The 21006-nt window shown below is 57.5% G+C and overlaps 1 protein-coding gene across 2 annotated transcripts; it reads right to left on the bottom strand.

Moving 5' to 3' along the window:
- Positions 1-5828: 5828 nt before the first annotated feature.
- LIPN (lipase family member N) lies at positions 5829-20538 on the bottom strand. Of its 2 annotated transcripts, none has more exons than XM_038576064.1 (11): positions 20385-20538; positions 19955-20256; positions 19207-19325; positions 18537-18654; positions 17321-17519; positions 15555-15664; positions 12942-13078; positions 10911-11051; positions 9781-9852; positions 9191-9262; positions 5829-6365 (listed from the first exon to the last, which is right to left on the bottom strand). In XM_038576064.1, the coding sequence occupies exons 3-11, from the start codon at positions 19312-19314 to the stop codon at positions 6132-6134; spliced, it is 1191 nt and encodes a 396-aa protein (XP_038431992.1). In that variant the 5' UTR covers positions 19315-19325; positions 19955-20256; positions 20385-20538; the 3' UTR covers positions 5829-6131. The 2 variants fall into 2 exon arrangements, with proteins under 2 accessions (XP_038431992.1, XP_038431993.1); XM_038576065.1 differs by having other exon boundaries at positions 17321-17420.
- Positions 20539-21006: the final 468 nt, after the last annotated feature.

Here is a 21006-nt window from a genome sequence, read left to right as displayed (position 1 = left end):
GTTTGGGATACACGCTGTGGTGATGGGATGTCCCTACACGTTGTGGAATGTTTACCGCACATCCTTCATCTCACATAATTACTATTTTGTTGTGCTGGTGAGAACACTAAAGCCCTCGTAGCAACCTTTAAGTACACAGTATAGTCATCGTGCTGTGATAGGTCCCAGAACTTAGCCATCTTAGCAAAACTTTGTGTCCTTTGACCGCATTTCCCTGGAAACCATCATTCTACTCAGTTTCTATGAGTTTGATGTTTTTAGGCTCCACAAATAATTGGGCTGATACAATATTTGTCTTTCTCTGCCTGACTTACCTCACTTAGCATAATGCCCTCGAAGTCCATCCATGTTGTCCCAAATGCCAGGATCTCTTCCTTCTTTATGGCTGAACAGTATTTTACTCTGTGTGTGTGTGTGTGTGTGTGTGTGTGTGTGTGTCTGCACCACATTTTGTTCATTCTGTCGATGGACGCTTGGACCGTTTCTAGGTCTTGGCTGTTGTGAAAATGCAGCAAAGGACATGGAAGAACGTAGATTTCTTTTGAGATGGCAACTTCCACTCCTTTGGATATATACCCAGAGGTAGGATTGCTGGGTCATATGGTAGTTCTATCTTTTCAAGTCAATTCGATGGTTAGAGTTAATTAATTAATTAATTAATTAATTATTTAGGTGATTTGTATTTTTTTTTTTTAAGATTTTATTTGAGAGAGAGGGAGGGGCAGAGAGAGATGTAGACTCCTTGCTGAGCAGGGAGCCCAACGCAAGACTCGATTCTAGGACCCCGGGATCATGATCTGAGCTGGAGACAGGTGCTTCACTGACTGAGCCACCCAGGCGCCCCAATGGTTAGAGTTTATAAAAAACACAACAACCTCCCTTCCCCCAAAAAACCCCAAAAGAGTTTCTCATCTCTTGGCTTAATTTTCCAATTAATTTTGGTCGAGGGTAACACAAACATGACTTTCTCCATGGTGTCCCGTTGTCACTTACATACCCTTTGAACACTTTTGTGCAGATGTGTGCTGTCGGACATCCTGGGTTACAATCATAACTCTGGGACGCCTGGGGTGGGGGGCGGACCGTCTGCTTTCAGCTGAGGGCGTGACCCCGTGGTCCCGGGATAGAGTCCCACCCACATCGGGCTCCCTGCATGGAGCCTGCTTCTCCCTCTGCCTGTGTCTCTGCCTCTCTCTCTGGGTCTCTCACGGATAAATAAATAAAATCTTAAAAATAAATACATAAATAAAATCACAACTCCTTCACCTGTGCAGTCTTAGGAAAATTTGGCTTTTATGTCTCATTTTTCTCTATGTCTCATGTGACCATAGTTCCATCCCGTAGCCTTCTAAGTTTTAAATGAGCTATTTCCTGTAAAACTCTTAGTAAAAAAGTAAACTATTCCTCAGACCTGTAATAGTCAATGTATTTGCTACCAGATACAGAGCACAAAATATCAAAGTAGTGGTATTGGTAAAAACTGTTCTCCCGTACGTTGCAGCTTGTTGATTTAAAGCGGAAGAGCGTAGAGTATTTAAAACATACTTTTTTATTGCAATGTAACCCACAGAATAGAAAAAATGCACACACGGCAAAGGTCAGCTTGGTGACTTTTACCGTGGTGAGAACTCTTAAGACCAGACCTGCCCTCTTAGCAGACTTCCAGTTGTCACAATTATATCGTTCCAAAAAAAAAAAAAGTAAAAAGAATAGAATGAGTCACTCATCATGTTTCCATCCAGACCCATTATGTTGTTTCGGTTTTATATTCAATAAAGGCGCGTCTGTGCCTACTGATAGGTGTGTGTGTGCTCACTGCCACGGACGCGCACGTCTTTGTCTGCGGCTCCTCGCCTATCGCTCCAGCACGGTGTCGTCCCCGTCCTCGCCTCCCACCTCTCCTGCCACGCCTACAGCTTGGTGGGTGCTAGTCTGGGGGCAGAGCGGCTCCAAGCGCCATCGGCCTGTGGGTGCGCGGGGGTGGGGTGTGCAGAGGGTGCAGGGGGTGCAGAGGGCTACTCTAGGGGGTGCAGGAGGCTACTCCGGAAGGTACAGGAGGCTACTCCGGGGGGTGCACGGGGTGCAGGGGGCTACTCTGGGGGGTGCAGAAGGCTACTCCAGGGGGTGCAGGGGGGTGCAGGTACTCCAGGGGGTGCAGGGGGTTACTCCGGGGGGTGCAGAGGGCTACTCCGGGGGGTGCAGGGGGGTGCAGGTACTCCAGGGGGTGCAGGGGGCTACTCTGAGGGTGCAGGGGGCTACTCCAGGGGGTACAGGGGGCTACTCCGGGGGTGCAGGGGGTGCAGGGGGCTACTCCAGGGGGTGCAGGGGGTGCAGGGGGCTACTCCGGGGGGTGCAGGGGGTGCAGGGGGCTACTCCGGGGGTGTAGGGGGTGCAGGGGGGCTACTCCAAGGGGTGCAGGGGGTGCAGAGGGCTACTCCAAGGAGTGAAGGGGGTGCAGAGGACTACTCTGGGGGTGCAGGGGGCTACTCCAGGGGGTGCAGGGGGCTACTCTAGATCTGACGGCGGCCGGCCTGAGAATTGTCTGTCTGGAGAACCCCGTGCTCCGCGGGCCTTGGTCAGATTTACAGGATTTGCCCGCAATCCTCGGTTGGTCCCCTGCATCCCATTCTCTGCCCAGAAGCTGGAGTGCTCTTTTCAAAGTACAGGGCTTGCGCTTCCGTCAGGGAACAATCTCCCCCGGGGGTCGTCGTGGCTCTTAGGGTGAAGGCGGGAACCCTCGGCATTCGGACGCCACCTCAGCCCGTCTCCCTCCGTCTCCCGCTTGATCGCCGACGGTGCCTGGTGTGTCAGTTGTGCGAAACTGATAAGGCCCCTCAGAGAAACCCGTAAAGGGGGTGCTGCTGGCTGAACAACCAAGCCAAGCTCCCCCCCCCCGATTCTAAAATGACCCTAAAGTGAAATCGATTCTGCAGTGAAGTTGAGCGACGGCGGCGGTGAGGACGTGGCCCGTAGAGCCCCTCGTGGCCGAGAGCCCACTCACCCCGGGGCCCCGCAGGACCGAGGTCTCCGAAGAAAGCGGGGAGGAGGGATGTCGGGACCCGCCCAGCAGAGGCAGGGAACTGCCGCAGTGGCACATCCTCGGCCCGTTGCCACGGCAGCCCCAGGCCTAAGAAGGTAAGACCCTAAGGGAATCTCAGCTCGGCCCTGAGTTTTCCCACTGGCGGCTGTAAGGCGAGGAGACCGGGATGCCACAGGGGTCAGGACTCATTTTCACTCCATCTATCCCACCGCTGGCCGAGACCCGCAGGAGGCCCCGGGCAGGGATGACCGTGAAGGTGACGAGGAGGCCACGGGGCCGGCCTGGGAAAGAAACCCCATAGTCCTCCCCCGAGCCTCTGAGTTCGGTCCACCTTGGGACACGGTGTTGAGAGCCGTCCTGAAAGTATAGCTTTTCTGCTGCCGAAAGTCAGTCTTATCACCACATCAATACCCTTTTTATTTTTATTTTTTATTTTTTTTAGGATTATTTGAGAGAGAGAGACTGAGAGTAGGAGTTACATGGAGAGAGAGTTGGTTCCAGCATCCGGCTCCGTCCCAGGACCTGACATCGTGACCCGAGCCCAAGGCAGACGCCTCACCGACGGAGCCCCCAGGAGCCCTTGCGCTTTTTACTATTGGCAGTTTTTTAGACGATTAATTTTGTTTTCCAACACTTTGATGTTCTGACGGGCGTGAGGGCGGCTCTGCGTGGGCTGGGGATGTGCGAGGTGGGGGACGCGGTGACACAGCAGCTGCCTCGTGGGAGCTTCTCCAGCAGAGGGAGGAGGGGGTCACGCAGGGAACCAAGAGTCAATAGCACTGGGAGATCTCTTAGGAAATAGGGCGCAAGATTTTTGAGAGTTTCAGCCTCGAGGTAAGGCGTCTCTAATATTCCAAGATGAATTACAAGAGTTCTCTTTACGGCCGAGCGTTACGTTGATAAAGTTGCATTCACTGCCTTCCCACGGAAACCCAAACACTTGCCTCATACCCGAAGCACCCAGGTTCTCCCATTTTGGGGACGGGCACAGCCACGACACTCCAAGCTCCACCTGTCACAGGAGACGAGGCAGCGTGCACACGGGGCCTGCTGTAGAGAGAGCGATGAGCTCCACTCGGGGCCTTGGACTGAGAGACCTGCGGTGGACGTCGCGCAGAGTCGTCATCGGCGGCCACCGGTGTGGTTTGAAGGTCACCAGACGCGTTATGACTGTGTTCATCCATCTGTTCTGTTCCTTTTTTTTTTTTTTAAGATTTTATTTATTTATTCATGAGAGACCCAGAGAGAGAGGCAGAGACACAGGCAGAGGGAGAAGCAGGCTCCATGCAGGGAGCCCGACGCGGGACTCGATCCCGGGACCCTGGGGTCACGCCCTGGGCCAAAGGTGGACGCTCAACCACAGAGCCCCCCAGGTACCCCCAACAATAAATTATTTAATGCATTTTTATTAATTTGGTTAAACGTGACTTTACAAGGCTGTACTGTTTGTACGAAAACTACATTTTACTCTTGAGAAGAACTCCATAAAAGTGCCCTGAAACTGATACAAATGAGTCTAATCTCGTTACATAAAAAGTATACAAATATGGAAAGATGTGCACCTGAAATTGCTTCCCAAGTGTTTTAAAACTGTCTTTCCTTTTTTTTTTAAATAATTATTTATTTATTCATGAGAGACAGAGAGAGAGAAGCAGAGACACAGGCAGAGGGAGACGCAGGCTCTTCTCTGGAGCCCGACGTGGGACTCGATCCCGTATCCTGGGATCACGACCTGAGCCAAAGGCAGATGTTCAACCATTGAGTCACCCGGGTGCCCTGTCCTTCCTTTTAAAGACTAAAACTGAGGTTAAAAAAAGAAAAAAAAACGATGAAATATGGATTATCTATTGAAGAATGGTCGTGCGGTGTCTGACATCCAAAAGACCCTCGTCCTCCATGCAAATATTCGGGAGCTGGTTTAGATTCTCCCTGTTTAGGTGCGTGTATCATTTCCTGATGATTCCTTGAGGATCACGAACGTTCTCCATTAAAGAAGGATGCACCTGCTGTGTCTATAGAGAAGGTTTGCGAGTTGGCAGCACTCGCGAGTCCGGGACAGACACAGGGGCGCCGTGCTGGGAGGCCTGTACTGAGCCCGGGGGTCGGGGTCTGGCCTCGTTGAGGGAATGAGATGGGGCGAGGCTTGGACTATTCCTGGTGCCTTCCTTGCTGCTTCTGAAACAGGCTTTCTGGGAGCTGCTTTAGGTGTCGCCGGGGCGCGAGCCCGGGCGTGGGTTCCACTTCGACAATGAAGACACGGCGGGCGATCAGATGAACCTCTCTTTAGAGCAAAACGAGAGAATTACGTCCCGCGTGTTGTATCTGAAGAATGACCACAGGCTCCCTAACAGTCCCAATTTTCTCTCTCTCTCTGTTTTTTTTTTTTTTTTTTCCTGGCATTTCCGGAATATGAAACTCAGTGAGGTTCTCCAGCGTGCGGTTTCCTCCCGCGGCCGACGTGGGCCAGCGCTTGCTCACGCCGTCGTGACCCCCGGGCTAGCCGTGCGACCGCAGCCACCCGCAGGATAGTCCCGCACGGCTGCCTCTACAAAGTCTTGCCTTGTAAGAATATTCCTAATTAGGGAAGAAAAAGGCCCCTTTTGAAAGGAGAGAAAATAAGTGGGAAATATCAGAAAGGGAGACAGACCACGAGAGACTCCTCACTCTGGGAAACGAACCAGGGGTGGTGGAAGGGGAGGAGGGCGGGGGGTGGGGGCGACTGGGTGACGGGCACTGAGGGGGGCACTTGATGGGATGAGCACTGGGTGTTATTCTGGATGTCGGCAAATTGAACACCAATAAAAATAAATTTATTTAAAAAAAAAAAGAAAAAAAGAAAAAGGCCCCTTTTAACTCATCTCCCAGGCGTATATTCACGGAGGCGAAAAATCGGCCCCGACGGAGGGGAAGAGACCCGGAGGTTCCGGGGGCGCCTTTCTTGGATGAAGAGCAGCCCCGTTGAGACAGTTCCTGGTTGGGCCACGGATAAGGAGCCTCCGCGGCCGCGAGGCAAGACCTGGCAGCTGAGCAGCCCCTCCCCGGGGCCTCCTGGGCTCGCCGGGACTTGTAGCCGAGAAGCAGGTGCGCCGCGTCAGGAGTCCGACTGCATCAGCTCTATGATCTTACTGTAGACTCGCCGCGGCGCGTCCAGGCCCCAGATGAAGTCGAAGTGGTTCCAGTCGGGCAAGAGGTCGAAGTACCGGAGGTTCCTGATTTGGGGGATTGTCCTGGCCACATCCTGGAGGGTCACAAGGACGTCATTGCCACCGGCCCATATGGCAGTAGGCACCTTCATGGCACTCAGGTCGTAGAGCGGGGGACGGCTCTACGGGAGAGAGAAGGAGCGTCCGTGAGAGAAGGCTCCCCACGCAGCCGGGGAGGCCGCGGGTGAGCCCCGAGGGAAGGAGAAAGAGCGCCTTCGACGGTCCCTGTCTTCAAGGGGGCGGTCGACAAACACTCGCCTACAAAGCAGCGTGCGTCAAGGGCCACAGGACGCTGCCCCCAAACCACGGGAGGTGGGCTAAGAGGAAGCGACTTCTGGCTTCGTGTGCGGAGGAGTCGCTCGAAATGGCCCTAGAGGGACCGTGGGACTTGGCCGGATAGGGACGCGGTGGGAGGGCTTCCCGGCGGGTGGCAAAGGCATGAACAGCACGCTCGGGAAGGCAGGGCGTCCCGGGAACCCAGGGAAGGAACTCTGAGCCAGACGGTGTTGATCTAGGGTTGGAGACAGGCAAGGTCCACACCCCAGGCCCAGGTGCTTGGACACCCTTCGGAAGCCGGGGGCAGGGGGCAGGGTCTTTCTCAGAGCTCAGTCTTGGGATGACTGCAGGGGCCGTGAGCCCGGGACGCCGGAGGGAGGAAGGGCCAGCTGGAGGCCGACCCTGGACAACGTAGACGGGCGTGGCGGTGGCCCGGAGAAGGGACGATCGACGCCGTCGGGCATCGGGGTGGCTTACGTCCTCCAAGGGAGAAGTGTCAGAGGCGGGCTGACAGTTAGCAGAGAGCAGCACGTGCCGGCGGGGCGGGGACGAGGGAGGCCGTCCAGAAGGGGACGTCTGGGTTGGGGACGCGGATGGCCACCCCACGTGGAGGGTTGGGGTCTGGGAGGGGGCCGTGGGGACCCCCAGGGCAAACACCTGCAGGTGAGAGCCGGGCCCTGGGTTCGGCGACTCACATAAGCAGCTGCAGCGGAAAGAGGAAGCCCCGGGGCCCAGCGCGGGGCCGCCAGGAGGTGGGGATGCTCGCCTCGGCCCCGCGCGCATCAGGAACGCTGATCAAAGGCAGAGGGTGGGTGACGGGGGACGCATGATGGACTCGCAGGGTGATGGCAGGTGCGCGTGTTTTGGAAGCAGCAGCAGGGGTGGGGGGGTCAGGCGGCGGGGGGGGAGCAGGCACACCCGGGCAGTCGCAGGCCTCCGTTTTCTGGGAGAGGAAGGAAGGAGACGGGCCGGGGGCTCTTGGGCCGCGTGAAGGGACGTGGGGAATGTCAGCCACGCAGCAGGCGAGGGTCCCGGGCGTGCCAGGTCCGCGGTCGGGTGAGGAGGGCCCGGCCCCAGCACAGGCTGCCCCTTGGGGCTCGCGGGGCCAGGAGAGCACGGAGATCACGGAGATCACGGAGAGCGGCTTCCGGCGACCGAGTCCTGCTCGGGGCAGGGTCGGTGGGGACCCGGGCACCCAGGCCGCCGGGACGCCAGGCACCTGCGTCCTTCCCTCCACGGAGCCGGGGGACACGCCGAACGCCCGGGTCCAAGGGTGCGTGGGATGCTTTGCCTCGCTCTCTCGTGGACGGAAGGGCCGGAAGCGACGGCCTCCTCCACTTCCCGACGGCAACCCTCCAACAGGCCTTGCTGCGCCTGCTGTTCGCTCCCTTCTCCTCCAGGCCCGGCTGAGCGCTTGCGGACACGCGTGTCCGTGAACAGCCCGGTGCGCGGGGCAGGGGACCCTGTCGGGGGCTGACAACGGCCCTGTCCCGGCGGTGGCGCCGTCACGCGAACACCGTCTTTCTCGAAACTCATCGATTTGGAGAATCAGGGCATTTTATTGTATGGAAATCGCACCGTAAGCGTAAAAAAGGATGATAATATCCCTGTTTCTCTCGGTCGTCTCAAGGGCTGGAAGAGTTATTGTCTAACAATTCAGTCCCTTCGTGAGAAATCGGCGGGTCTGGTTGGCTGATTTGATGCTCAGAAACAACTTAATTGACCCACATTTGGATTAATAATTGACCTCATGTACCCGCCTGGGAAAACAATGGAAAAGATGAATTTAATGTGCTCGGTTCATATTGAGAAGCCCAGCTCCTGACTTTGAGGGAAAAATGGTGGCAACAGGATTAATCCCAGGCCCAGGAGGCGGAGTCTACAAATCCTGGTGTGAAAAATCAGAGCGGAAAAAAGATGCTGAAAGCTCGACTTTTCATGGGTGCATAATATTCCTTTAATTTTCATGGGAGCCTATTTTGTTTTTCTGCTGGTGCCAAGAACTGGATATTCATTTTCTCTGTACATTTTTAATAGATTTTCATAAAACAATTTTCATTATTACACAGTCAACAAAATCATGCTAAAACCCAGCTCGGCAGCATGGCTGGGTCTTGCCGTAACTGTAAGTGAAGAAGCAAGATTAAAAATTGTGCGCAAAAAAAAAAAAATAAAAAAAATAAAAATTGTGTGAAAGCAGCTGCACTGAGAAGATTGGAATAAATGCAGTAAAATGTTGATACACCCAGTGTGCTTTGGGTGGAGGGATTATAAAGTATTCGCGTCCCTTAGGATATGCGTCTTTTGTTTCTATGCTACTTATTTTTAGATTTTTTTTTACAAAGGGTGCATATTTAAATTAGTCAATTTTTCAAAAGCTCTATTGATCGATGAGAATGCCACCAATTACAGGTAGGATTCTTTTCACTGTCCAATAATTTATCTTTTTAAAAAAATTTTATTTATTTATTCATGAAAGACACACAGAGAGAGGCAGAGACCCAGGAAGAGGGAGAAGCAGGCTCCATGCCGGGAGCCCGACGCGGGACTCGATCCCGGGACCCCAGGGTCACGCCCTGAGCCGAGGGCAGACGCTCAACCCCGGAGCCCCCCAGGTGCCCCCCACTCTCCAATAATTCCTTACTATAATGTCTCAAAAGCCCCAGCTCACCTGATTGTAGTGATGCATGTTCTCAGCTTCACTTCCCCAGTCATAAGCTCTGAATTCATCAGATCCATAAAGCTGAAATACATGTGTTTTTTTTTTTTTTCAAACATCATCAGAGTAAGAATCACAGTTGCTAACAGCAGATCTTAGACAACCACCGCGCAGCGGGGCCCCTGGTTCAGCAGAAGGACATGCATCCACTTTTACCACCGGACGCACGTGGCCAGCGGGGGGCGGGGGGCATCTCCATTGGTTTGGAGGAGCAGCTAACGGAAAACCAGGACCCCCTCAGGGGGCCTCAGCCGCAGGATGATGCTCTCTGGGGAAGTTTCCATCTGACGCCTTCCCGGGTCACCTCTTGCTTCAGCTAAGGGTCTGTTCGACAAGCTCCGACCTTAACGGAGCGCTCACCTATGTCTCCTGCCTGGTCTGCACCATCCCTTCTCCTTTCCCTTAAAATCTGGGGAAACCAAACCAGAGATGGTGACAAAGACACCCTAGAAGCCGCCTCGCAGCCTCCGAGGGTGGGGCTGCTGACTCCGTCCGTTCGGAGGTGCCGACATCGGCGGCCTCTCCCGTGGCGAGGACCCTACCTGTTTTATATGCAGTATGTTCTGTATTGACGATCCGGTGGGCGCGTGGGACATGTACACGTCCATTCGGCTCTGAAGGGAAAGAAGACGTGGCATAGCAGCAGCTACCCAGAGCGGGAAGCAGAGAGCGACCGAGCGAAGGCGCAGCGGCCAATGCTGGGGGTCGGGACACGACGAGGCAAGGGCCCCCAGGTGAGTCACAATTCACACCAGGCGCCGGAATGTGGGCAACGAACGGGCTGCCTGAGAGCAGGTGTGGCCGGCGCGTGGGGAGCTGGTGCACGCCGTCCGTCCCCGACCCGTGGGGCGACCCCGCGCCGTCAGGACAGACCCTGTCAGTGACCAGCTTTGGCACCTTGGCCCAGGGATCTGACACCCGCGCGTGTCCGTACTTTCGCCTGCTAAACGAACATCCCCCAGATCACACCGTGCCCGGCTTTCGCGAGGATAAGACACAATCTTGCAGAAGAAAAGCGACACATCCTCGATTCCCGTGGCGCGAAAGCAATCAAGGGAGCCGCTAAAAGGATCCGCTTTTGAAGAAGCGGATCTGGGGGCAGAGTGGGCCGCCCCGGGGAATGCTCAGCAGGTGCAGACCCCGCGTCCTGCACCCGGAAGTCCCCCCACGGGAGACAGAGACTTGATGAACCCACCTGCTCCTCTTTTGTGGGGAAGCGTCTGTCTCCATTCCATCCTGCCTCCTGCTTTCCAGGGTAAGTGAGGTGTTTTATCAGAGGCCAAAGTCCCCCCCCAGCGCATGAGGCCGCAGGAAATACGTGCAACGCTTGTCTGCACTTTTTTTCTTTTCTGGGATTTTTTATTTTTTATTTTTTTTTAATGCACGAGGCTGGTGGTAAAATCCAATTGACCCTCATAATGGTGGCCGAGAGTGAACGTGTGGAAGTCCCACCCACGCGGGGACATCGGCTTCCCCACCTATGGCGAAGGGTGGAAGCGTGAAGCCACCAACCCGCCCTTCACAGTCACGGTCCATCGGATTCCCGACCTACACACAGCGTGCGTGTCTACACCGCATTCGTTTACACGGCGTAACAGGCTGCATCAACGTGAGTCGAAGGGAAGCTGGAACCTCCTAAAGCCTCAGATGCTCCCATCACCATCATACGTACCGTATTCATGTTCTTCTTGTTGGATCCGGCCCATAAGGACATAAATTCACTACAAATCACCCACAATATTTTATTGTTGCAGATTCTGATGGAAGGTACCTTCCCCGTGTTTAGAAAGAAACCTTTGGTACCGAAAAATCTCTGTAAGAATAAACAATAATTAGCGTCTCAAGAGCTGTTTTCAGACCCGTTGACATTCCCTGCCCACCCCCCCCAGGAGTGAGGGTCCTTGGACATCTACTTGCATTGGTCTTTGCTGTTTCCACCAAGGAGACAAGTCCCCGGAGAAGGAGGGAGATACGAGCTAGGAAGGCGTCTCTATCCAGGGGAGATCAACAAGCACGATTTGGAAGGGACGGTCCCTGCCCTAAGGATCTTGGACTCAAGTCCACTCTCCTCGGTGAAGCTCCCCCGTCACGTGCAATCAGTAACTCCCGAGGTTTCTGATTTCTCATTCATTGGCCAGAAAGCCAGAGCAATTTCCCCGTTAAGGCCAAACACCGCCTTGACTAGGAAGGGAGAGCGGGGTTTTCCTGAAAACACCATCGTGTCCCAGCCGCGTCCCCACCGGAGCCAGCTCTCGAGCCGGAGCGCGGAGCACGGCGTCCTGAAGGTCAGGGACCCCGGACGGAAAACGCTGGATGTCACGGGAGGCGGCACGGTGCACGGTGGGGTCTCTGCTGGGAGGACTGGAGCTTCGGGGGCCCCAGACCTGAGGTGGTGGCAGGGGTCAGGGACTGGGGCTCAGGGAGACGGGAAATCGGGGAGCAGGGACCGTGAGACCGAGAGAAGCCTCGGCCCCCACCTCCACCTGCAAAGCAGTACGTATGCAAAATGATGCACTTGGAGGTAGATGTGTCCAACCCAGGATTTAATGTCACTAATTTGTCTGCTCGACTCTGCTCCAATGTGGAGAGTGTCCCAAACCAGCTGATGTCAACACACTTTGCGGCAGGACTATCAGCCACACAGAAGGGAGCCCGCCCCACTGAGCTTGCAGTAAACAGGCACAGAGGAGCTGAAACCCACCATCAGGCTCCACGGAAAGTCACCCTGGCGTCAGCTCACAGATGGTGTTTCTTCCCATTCCCGTCACGTCACCCTGAACCAGGGCCTCGTTTTATTTATTTATTTATTTATTTATTTATTTATTTATTTATTTATTTATTTATTTTTATCTATCTATCTGTTTATTTATTTATATAAATTTATTTTTTATTGGTGTTCAATTTGCCAACCTATAGAATAACACCCAGTGCTCATCCCGTCAAGTGCCCCCCTCAGTGCAGGGCCTCGTTTTATATACGAATCACTGTGAAACCTTTATCGGTCTCCTTGACTTCATTTTGGCCCAAATCCATTGTAGCCGACACGTTTAAGGGGCAATTTTGGCCAAAATACCATGTCTGTTGTGGCAATGGCGTTGTTAGAGAAACATAAAGCAAAGAAACAAACAAAAAAAACTTTCGACGGGTCAATCGGCCACCAAACTACTTTTTCGACCCTTGGAAAATAACCGGTCGATGCCTGGATGGATAATCGAGCTGGAAGACGTGCAGGTCTCTGGAAACTAACTAAAGCAAGCTCCCCGGTGGGAGGCCCTGTTATTCGGGCTTATCTGACATCGGAGTCTGAGACCTCCGGGATCACACGGAGCTTGGAAACTGTGCTTCCCCTTGGGCATTGTGACCAATCGACCGGCCCAGGGGATCGAGAAGGAAGCCAGGTAACCTGTGAGGAGACTTTGCGCTGACCCAGCACCAGCTCAGCACCCTGCTAGACGCTCGGGTCCGCTCACGGCTGAGGATAATGACGTGTTTATGGGACTTGTGGCCACACACGTGGGTACGGACACGCATGCGCACACGGACGCACGCGCACACGGCACGCGGTCACAGAATCTGGTTTCTATAGATTTCACGTGAATTGCCTACTTTCCTACGTTCACTGCGTGATCGGTCTTAAAATAACAAGGGTCGACAACCCAGAATGGGATCCTCAGATAGGTTTTGGCGAAAATGAAGAGCCTACCTTGATTACGGAATTCGGAAGTAGAAAAAAACTGGTAAAGATGCCCGTGGGGTATTTGAATGAGACCACGGGACCCAGGGCAAAATTCATTCTGATCCTCCGTGCCAGCTCAGGCATGCTGGAAAAGGCCACAAACCCTAAGAGAACAGGAGACAAGACGATCTCGTAAAAATCCGAAATCCCGAGGCAGCGTCCCTCCGACCAAAGGGGGCTGTGCTGTGACGTCTTGTCCTGTTGCTGCGACCCCGTGGGTGACCTGGGGCCCGCTTCTGCATTGCCCTGCAACGACAACCTGCCTTCCTTCCTCCTTGCTCTCAAGCGTCCATTTTTCTTGAATTCTGGACAATGAAGTCGCCAGAGGAGGGAGGGCCCGTGGCGGGGCTGCCATCGGGGCCCTGGAGCGCCTCCCCCTGCACGAGGGCACCTGCAGCACCGGCACAGAGCTCCCAGGAGAGAACCGTCGGCTCCCGGAGGTGCACCCATCAGCTCTTCGTGCAGCCTCATCCAGTTACTCCCCACTGATTTTCCTCACAGTGCAGGGGACGCCGTCCCTCCCGGGGCCGCACGGCGTGCTTGCCCCCCTCCAGAGTCTCCGCTGGTGTCCCTCCTCCTTCGCTGGTCCTGCCAAGGCCACCTGCACTCGCTCTCACCTGTCAGCAACAGCAGAGCGCGCACCTCCTGCCCTGTGAGGATGGGGGTGGAGACCAGCACGCTGCAGGGGAAAGCACCTGGGGCATCTGTGTATTTGGGTTCCCTGAGAGGCCTTCCTGGGCCCCCCCACTGTGTGCGTGTGTGCATGTGTGTGCACGAGGGTGTGCACAGAGTTGTGTGTGGAGGCGTGTGCATGCACGAGGGTGTGTGTGGGTGCACACAGGGGTATGCATGGGGGTGTGTGTGGGTGTGCACAGGGGTATGCTTGGGGGTGTGCATGGGGGTGTGCATGGGTGTGTGTGTGGGGATGTGCACAGGGGTATGCATGGGGGTGTGCGTGGGGGTGTACACAGGGGTGTGCATGGAGGTGTGCATGGGGGTGTGCATGAGGGTGTGCACAGGGGTGTGCATGGGGGTGTGCACAGGGGGTGTGCATGGGGGTGTGCGCATGGGGGTGCGCATGGGAGTGTGTGCATGGGGGTGTGCAAGGGGGTGTGCATGGGAGTGTGCATGGGGGTGTGCACAGGGGTATGCATGAGGGTATGCATGGGGGTATGCATAGGGGTATGCATGAGGGTGTGTAGGGGTGTGTGCACGGGTGTGTGCACAGGGGGTGTGCACAGGGGTGTGCACGGGGGAGTGCATGGCAGTGTGCATGGGAGTGTTCATGGCGGTGTGCATGGAGGTGTGTGTGGGGAGTGCCCATGCATGGGGGTGAGCATGGAGGTGTGCACAGGGGTGTGCATAGGGGCATGCATGGGGGGTATGCATGGGAGTGTTCACGGCTGTGTGCCTGGGTGTGTGTGGGGGGTGTGCTCGTGCACAGGGGTGTACACGGGGGTGTGCATGGGGTGTGCATGCCGCCATAGCAGACTTTTCTCTGACGTTCTCGTGGAACCACTGAAACCATCGCGGCCAGAAAGCGAACTGACGGTGTTGAGGGCTGCGCAGCTGCTAGAGGACTTCTCCTAGGACAGCTTCGGAGGCGTGTAGACGCGAGCCCCTCCGTGCCCATGCGGACTGGTGGGCAGCGGGAGTCCGGGCTGCTGACGTCTTGTCCACAGAGGGTCCTGCCCACGTTACAGAATGTTGCTCTGCCCAGGGCGCGGAGGAAGCTCTCTGGACACTCGCAGGCCCAGGCGGTGCAGAGCAAGGCTGCTCGGGCGCGTCCTGTTCTCTGCAGACCGGGTGGGAGCCCACGGGCGTCCTGCCCACGCCTCTCGGGCTGCTCAGGCCATCCCTGCCCGGCCGCGGGCCCAGCACCCGCCCTGAGCGGTGGCGCCGATGGCCTTGCATCCGTGCCGCGTGTCTGTTTCCTCCTCCAGGTGTGGAAGGCGCCGCGGAATTGCACTGACGCTCCATCGGTGCAGGGCCTGTTGGCCAGGGTAGGAGAGTGGCTGCCTGTCCGCGGCACGCTTCTGTCTGTCTGTCTCCCTCTAGATCTTTGATGTCCTTTGCGGCTTATGTCCTGCGACGCTCACTGCCTGTTCCACGTGGAAACAGCCCGTCGCTGTCAAGCGCTGATAAATCCACGTCTGCCGTCGATGGCAATGGCCGTAGGGACTCTGCCGTGACAATGCTGTCCACTTTTTGCAGACTCTTGCGCGGTTTCGCAGGAAGGGACTCATCACCCTCCGGGGGTATTTCACGTCACGAGGCCGCACCTTCCTAGCTCAGCGCGGGGGGCCTAGAAACCCACGCTCTGGGATCACTTCTTTGGATCTGGGGCAGGTGGAGATCACATGGCGGGGCCAACGTGCTGCTGTGACCGGACATGGGGGAGCGACTCGGCCTACACGCCGCCTTGAATCCAAGGACACCACCCCGTAGGGCCGCAGGACAACGTGTCCCACCCAGGACGGGGAAACTGAGAGCAGACTACATGGCGGCGACTCTGCTGCTGTCTGAGCGCGACCCGCCGCGAGGCCGCCCCTCGCAGGACACAGCCGTCTGTGCACATACCTATGGTGGTGCCCAGGGAGTGTCCGATGAAGTACAGCCTCTGCTGCCCCGTTTTGTTTACGATGAAGTCTATTATTCCTGGGAGGTCGTATCTGGCCATCTCGTCGAAACTGCAAAATAAAACGGGGGCTTGGACACCCTGGCGCCCGAGGTCAGGACTCGCGCATGTGCCTACTTTATTTCTTGCCTGCGGGGTTCTGTGGTGTCACCGCTGTGCACCTTGTTATTCACCCAGTTACGTGCAGGCTGGAAGGCGACAGGACTGGTTCCGGGCACGTGTGCGGCCTCCAGGCCAGTCCCGCCCCCTCCTTCCCTTCTCCCCCTGCCTGCCCCCATCTGCCTTGCCCACCTCTCCTGCAACCCCCCACGGGCCACCTCAAGATCCTCGGGCCGTTTCGCACTCAGCCATCGCGACCCGCTGCGGCCGAGGAACTCGTGGCACGTTAGCGAGTGCCCTGAGCTCCAGTTTGCTCGTCCCTAACGAAGCCTGTGCCGGGGCAGGGCAGCCGTGGGGACCGATGGCAGGCGCCGCAGCGGGTGCACCTGTCACCGATGCCTCCTCCGCTGTCAAGATCTGTCCCACGTGCACCAGGCCGCACAGCAGCAGCTCGGCCGGCAGCATGCGGGACAACAGAAAGACCCGCGTGCTGTTTCGTAGGGCCGGGCCCCCCGCGCTGGTGCCTTGTTACAAGAACGTTCGAGGAAATCCGTGGGCCGACGCGCCCGAGTGTGAGCCCATCCTCGTGATGCCTTATAGTAAACAAGCCCCGAGCTCCGGCCGAAGGCCAGTGGCACCAACTAGTCCCTGATGTTTGCCGCTGCCCGAAAGCTCTGGCCCTAACCGCCCCTTCGTCCCCAGCCTGTCAGTGGGAGCCGGGTGCCCCCTCAGTGTGGCAGGAATGCGCCGGCTCAGGCTTGCAAACAGGGCCTTAGCCTTGCGGGGGGCGGGGGCGGGGGGAGGCCTGCCCTCCATGACCCCGCGTTCACTAGCAGCAGCGGCCGCGGGCGCCTGGGTGGCCCCGTTAACAGTCTGCCTGTGGATGGGGTCCCGGCCCAGGTCCTGGGATGGGGCCCCGCATGGCGAGGGTCCCTGCTCAGCCGGGAGCCTGCTTCTCCCTCTCCGTCTCCCTCCCCCTCGGCCTGTTGCTCTGGCTGCTTGTGCTCATGCCCCCCGTCTCTCATCCTCCGTCAAGTAAATAAATAAAACCTTAGAAATAAAAAAAAAGAAGCAGGTAGCATGTGAGAAGATGGTTCTCCGTGGCCCGTGAGCGAGGTTTTAAAGGCCTCATGCTGGAGTTGCCCTGAAAACGGCGTCTGATACCGTCTCCACCGGGGCTTCTCCTAATAGAACCCGGGCCGGCCCGCTGACCGGCTGGCCAGGAGGAGACTCGTGGCAGCAGCAGGATGAACGCAGGCCCCGCAGGCCGGGTACCTGGCTCACGCTCGAGTGCTCGCCCGGCAGACACGCTCAGCACACGTTGGCCAACAGGGTGCACGCCCGGTCACGGAATCCCCGAACCATCCCGCGGGACGTGCCCGCACATCCTACCAGGGGTGAACCGGGGATTAAAATCACCCTGTTACCACGATGTACCCGCTGGTGGGAGGGTCGGAGAAATCAGACCTCCCGCTATGCCTCGGCTCGGAGCTCCCCGTAGCAACCGCAAGGACCCAGGTGACTCCCGAGGTGAGAGGTATCGTTGGCGTCATGCGCGCCAAGGAACGGTCTCCAACTTTCCCCGTGATGCGTCTTAGATTCAGTTTACCTGAAGGCCCAGAATTTTTCCTCGGTCGCTGAGAGCGTTCTGTGTCTCCTCGACCAAGTGTTCCCCCGACTGTTTCCCATCCAGACGTCGTAACCCGCGTCTGCGAGAAGGAACCCAAGGCTGCCGTTGGCGTAATTCTCAAGCCAGGAGGCGTTGTCGGCAAACAAGGCGTGCTGCAGGTAGACAACGGGCCGGGGACCTGGAAGGAGGGGACGGGGGCAGGCAGGCGGCTCAGGTGTCTCGGCGCGCAGGGCCCTGCTACGGCCTCAGGGTTCCTGTGTCCCGGAGCTGCCCCTTGTAGATCCCCGCTGAATGGACGCAGCGACAGCGCTTCTCGGCCGCTAGGAACCTCCCAGGGCCGCCCCGTTCCAAGGCGCAGGGCAGGACTCGAGCCCGAAGCGGGTACTAGGAGGAGCGCTCGCCTTTGCGTCTGTCCGGGGTCTGCTCGTGGAGACACGGGGACCATCGCGTCTGACCGAATCCTGCGCCCCGTCCCGGCGGGAGGAAGGGCGAGCAAGTGGACAAGGACGGGCTCGTTCTGCAGCCCAGGCCCCGGCCTCTGCCCACGGACGCCTTGGAACCCCAGGATCCGTTCAGCATCCCCGTGACGACTGTCGGGAGCCCCCATTCCCGCGGGAGAGAGGACTGAGGGAGGCGAGGAGAACCAGCGCGCACATTTCCAAAAAGGCACCATAATTTGGGGCGTAAGGGACGGGCTCTGGAGCCAGGCTGGGTTTGAATCCTGATTCCATCGCTCGCCGGTTACGGAGCCCTGGTCCATCCCCGGCAAGACACCGACGTCCTGGGGATGCTCAGAGGGTCCCTGACGTGAATCAGTGTGAAGCTCTTAGAATAATCCGCTTAATACACGGGATGGGCCTTAATTCTGAGCCTCCCCGCGACTCTCCCTCCTTAAGTAAAACCTTTCCTGGAAAAACTCCCTCCTTCCAGGGTCCCCAGCCGCTGCCTCCCCCCAGGCCCCGTGTCGCCAGATTTCTCAAGGGAGACAAAGACCCACACAGGTGAAACGGAGACCGAGAGTAACCAAAGACGCGGGATGCCCTGTTCATCTGAATTTCTGATAAACGGCGAACACGGGCGTGTAAGCGCGTTGCCGCGTGGGGCCTGCACGGAGACCCGACCTGCTAGCGTCACCCGGGCGTCTCGTGCTTCCTCGGCTGCCCCCCCCAGTCCTTCTCGCAGAGGACAAGCCTACCTGCGCTCCCGGCCTCCGCCTGGCCGTGCGGGATCCTGTTGATGCTGAGGATGTACCCGTCCTGCGTGGTGACCTCATACTCCTCGCTGGGGTAGCCGTTGTAGGTGATGATCTCGCTCTGCCCGGGGGAAACACAGACGTGAGCTCAGCGCCGCCTCCCCAGGTCGGCACCCGGGCCGCGGGCGCCTCCTGGGGTGACTGATCTGAAACCTGTGGCCCCGGAAACGGTGCCGTCGATTCGCTACGTAAACCCCTGGCCCGGAATCAGCAGAACATTCTCCGCTGTCTGCTGTGGGCAGGTCTGGGGTCGGGGGGCCGCGTGCGGGGCCGAGCCAGCCTTCTGGCAAAGCCGTGCGGTCACGCGCATTCCCGAGACCCCTTTCTGTTTGGTAGAAGGCAGAGTCATACATGTCATCCCAAGGGCTTAAAAATACAGATTTTTAACGCAGATTCAAAAGAGGAGGCCGCCCACCCCTTCTGTTTCGCTTTATGTTACTGGGAGGCGTCGCTTATTTGGCCAAACGGGAGGCTGTCCCTGGCTTGACTCTCAGAGCCGGGCAAGCGTCGCCCACGGCGTGTCTGGTCCCTCATCTGAGATTTCTTCCCTGCTCTCATGAGGCCACGAACCTGCCTTACGCGACGTCCTTTGGGACTTTGCATGATGACTTACAATATTCATCCACACTTCAGGATTCGCTTCGTTTTCCAGATCGAAGAAGCCGCCAGCATTCAGAGTTCCGCAGATCAAACAACAGGTCGTCGTTAAAAACAGCCACATCGTGGGGACGCCTGACGGAAGACGTTGAACGATCACAGATTAGTTTTCAGACATCAACGTTGACTGAGAAATGAAAATAGGGCGAAAGCCGGCCGGAGGTCGCAGGAGCGGGTGGAGAGCGCGGAGGGGAGCGGGTGCCGCGGGCCGGGGCTGAGCCTGCGAGGATGCTCCTCCCGCAGCCTCCACCGCAACCGACTCTCGCCTCGTCGCTCACTAGGACCGAGGCTCATCTCTGGGTTTCCCTTCACTCCCAGGGGTTCAGGCCTGTTGAGTCTTTGCTCACCTGCGAATCGCCGGATGCCCGAGGACAGGCGTCCAAGCCGCGGCCCAGCGGCCAGTGCAGTCACATACCCGCCCTCCCCTTGGCTTCCCCCAGGGGAAGAGGAACGACTCGAGGACGGGCTGACACCCGGCTTCCAGGGACGGGATTATTGCTCTTGCAGACGCCCGGGGCCGGGAAGGACGGGGTAGGAGGGGGTTGTCACACTCTGAACCGCGACCGTTACAGCACCGTGACGGGCTCAGAGCTCCAGCCTCGCCACGGGCAGGCGCTCCGACCCCAGGGCAACTCACGTAGCAGCTCCGTCTCTCGGTTTCCTTGTGGGTAAAACCAGAATAATAACCTAACCAGCCAACTTACCGGGTTCCACTGAGGATCAGGTGACCCGACGAAGTCAGAGAGCTTTCGCTGCGACAGACTGACGACTGACTTCTAGAGATCTCGAGATTTACTTCTTGAAGATCTTACAGAGCTTTCCGCGCATTGATGTCTGGTTGAAGACGGTTTTACACCAGCAAATGTCGTAGGATTTAAAACGTTTTGAACGCTGGAGACAGCTAGCGTCTGCTGGCACCGAGCAAGAGTGGAGAAGGTTCCTGACGCCGCAGGTGTGTTGTTTCAATCTCAAAGAAACTCCGCGGAGCGGGTCCTGTCATCCTCGCCTTGGCAATGGAAAAGCAAAGCAAAGCAAACCAAAAGCCAAGGCTTGGGGAGGTTTCCGTCCCGCCCCAGGTCTCAGGAGCCCGCAGCCGCCCCGCCCGCTCCCCGTGCTGGCCGAGCTCCCGCTTACCCCGCTCAGCCCCTGCCCCCCAACACTCCCTACGGCTCGGGAACCTCTAAGCTTTTGCAAGTGGCGCCGGGCTGAAGAACCAGATGTGGCTGCAGCGACAGTTAGAAGAGGCTGGAGAGAGGAGAGGCAGGAAGCCGGCGGGAATGAGGAAACCCGGGGCCGCAGCACCGCCCAGGGCGTCTCGGTGCCGCCCCGAGTGCCCTGATGTGCTTGCAGATTGGGAAACAGTGGTCTGCAGCATGCCACGGAACCAGTCAGACGGACTCCCGCCCGTTCCCACGGAGCGCCTGCCCGGGCGGGAGGGCGCAGGGCCTCGCACAGTCGGGGAGCGGGCTCAGGGGCCCCAGGACACGACCAGGCACCGCAGCATCGGCCCTGTCAACGCCGTGCGGGGGGGGGTCGGATGGTGCCATGTGGGTCATGGCACCGACGTCGGTCGTGCAGCGTGGACGGAGGTGCCTGAGTGCGGCTAAGCCCAGGCAGCGAGGCCGGATCCAGAAGGAGTCGCGTGGCCAGGGAGGCTGACCCGCGTGCCCGAGGGACTCGGCCTGCCGTCGGCTCTGGCAGCGACCGTGCGGTGCCAAACCCAGGACCCGGGAACCTCTGCTTAAAGCAAAGGACA

This window comes from Canis lupus, chromosome 26 (assembly GCF_011100685.1).
Source record: "Canis lupus familiaris isolate Mischka breed German Shepherd chromosome 26, alternate assembly UU_Cfam_GSD_1.0, whole genome shotgun sequence".
Lineage (NCBI taxonomy): Eukaryota > Metazoa > Chordata > Mammalia > Carnivora > Canidae > Canis > Canis lupus.
This window is presented reverse-complemented; position numbering and strand designations above follow the sequence as displayed.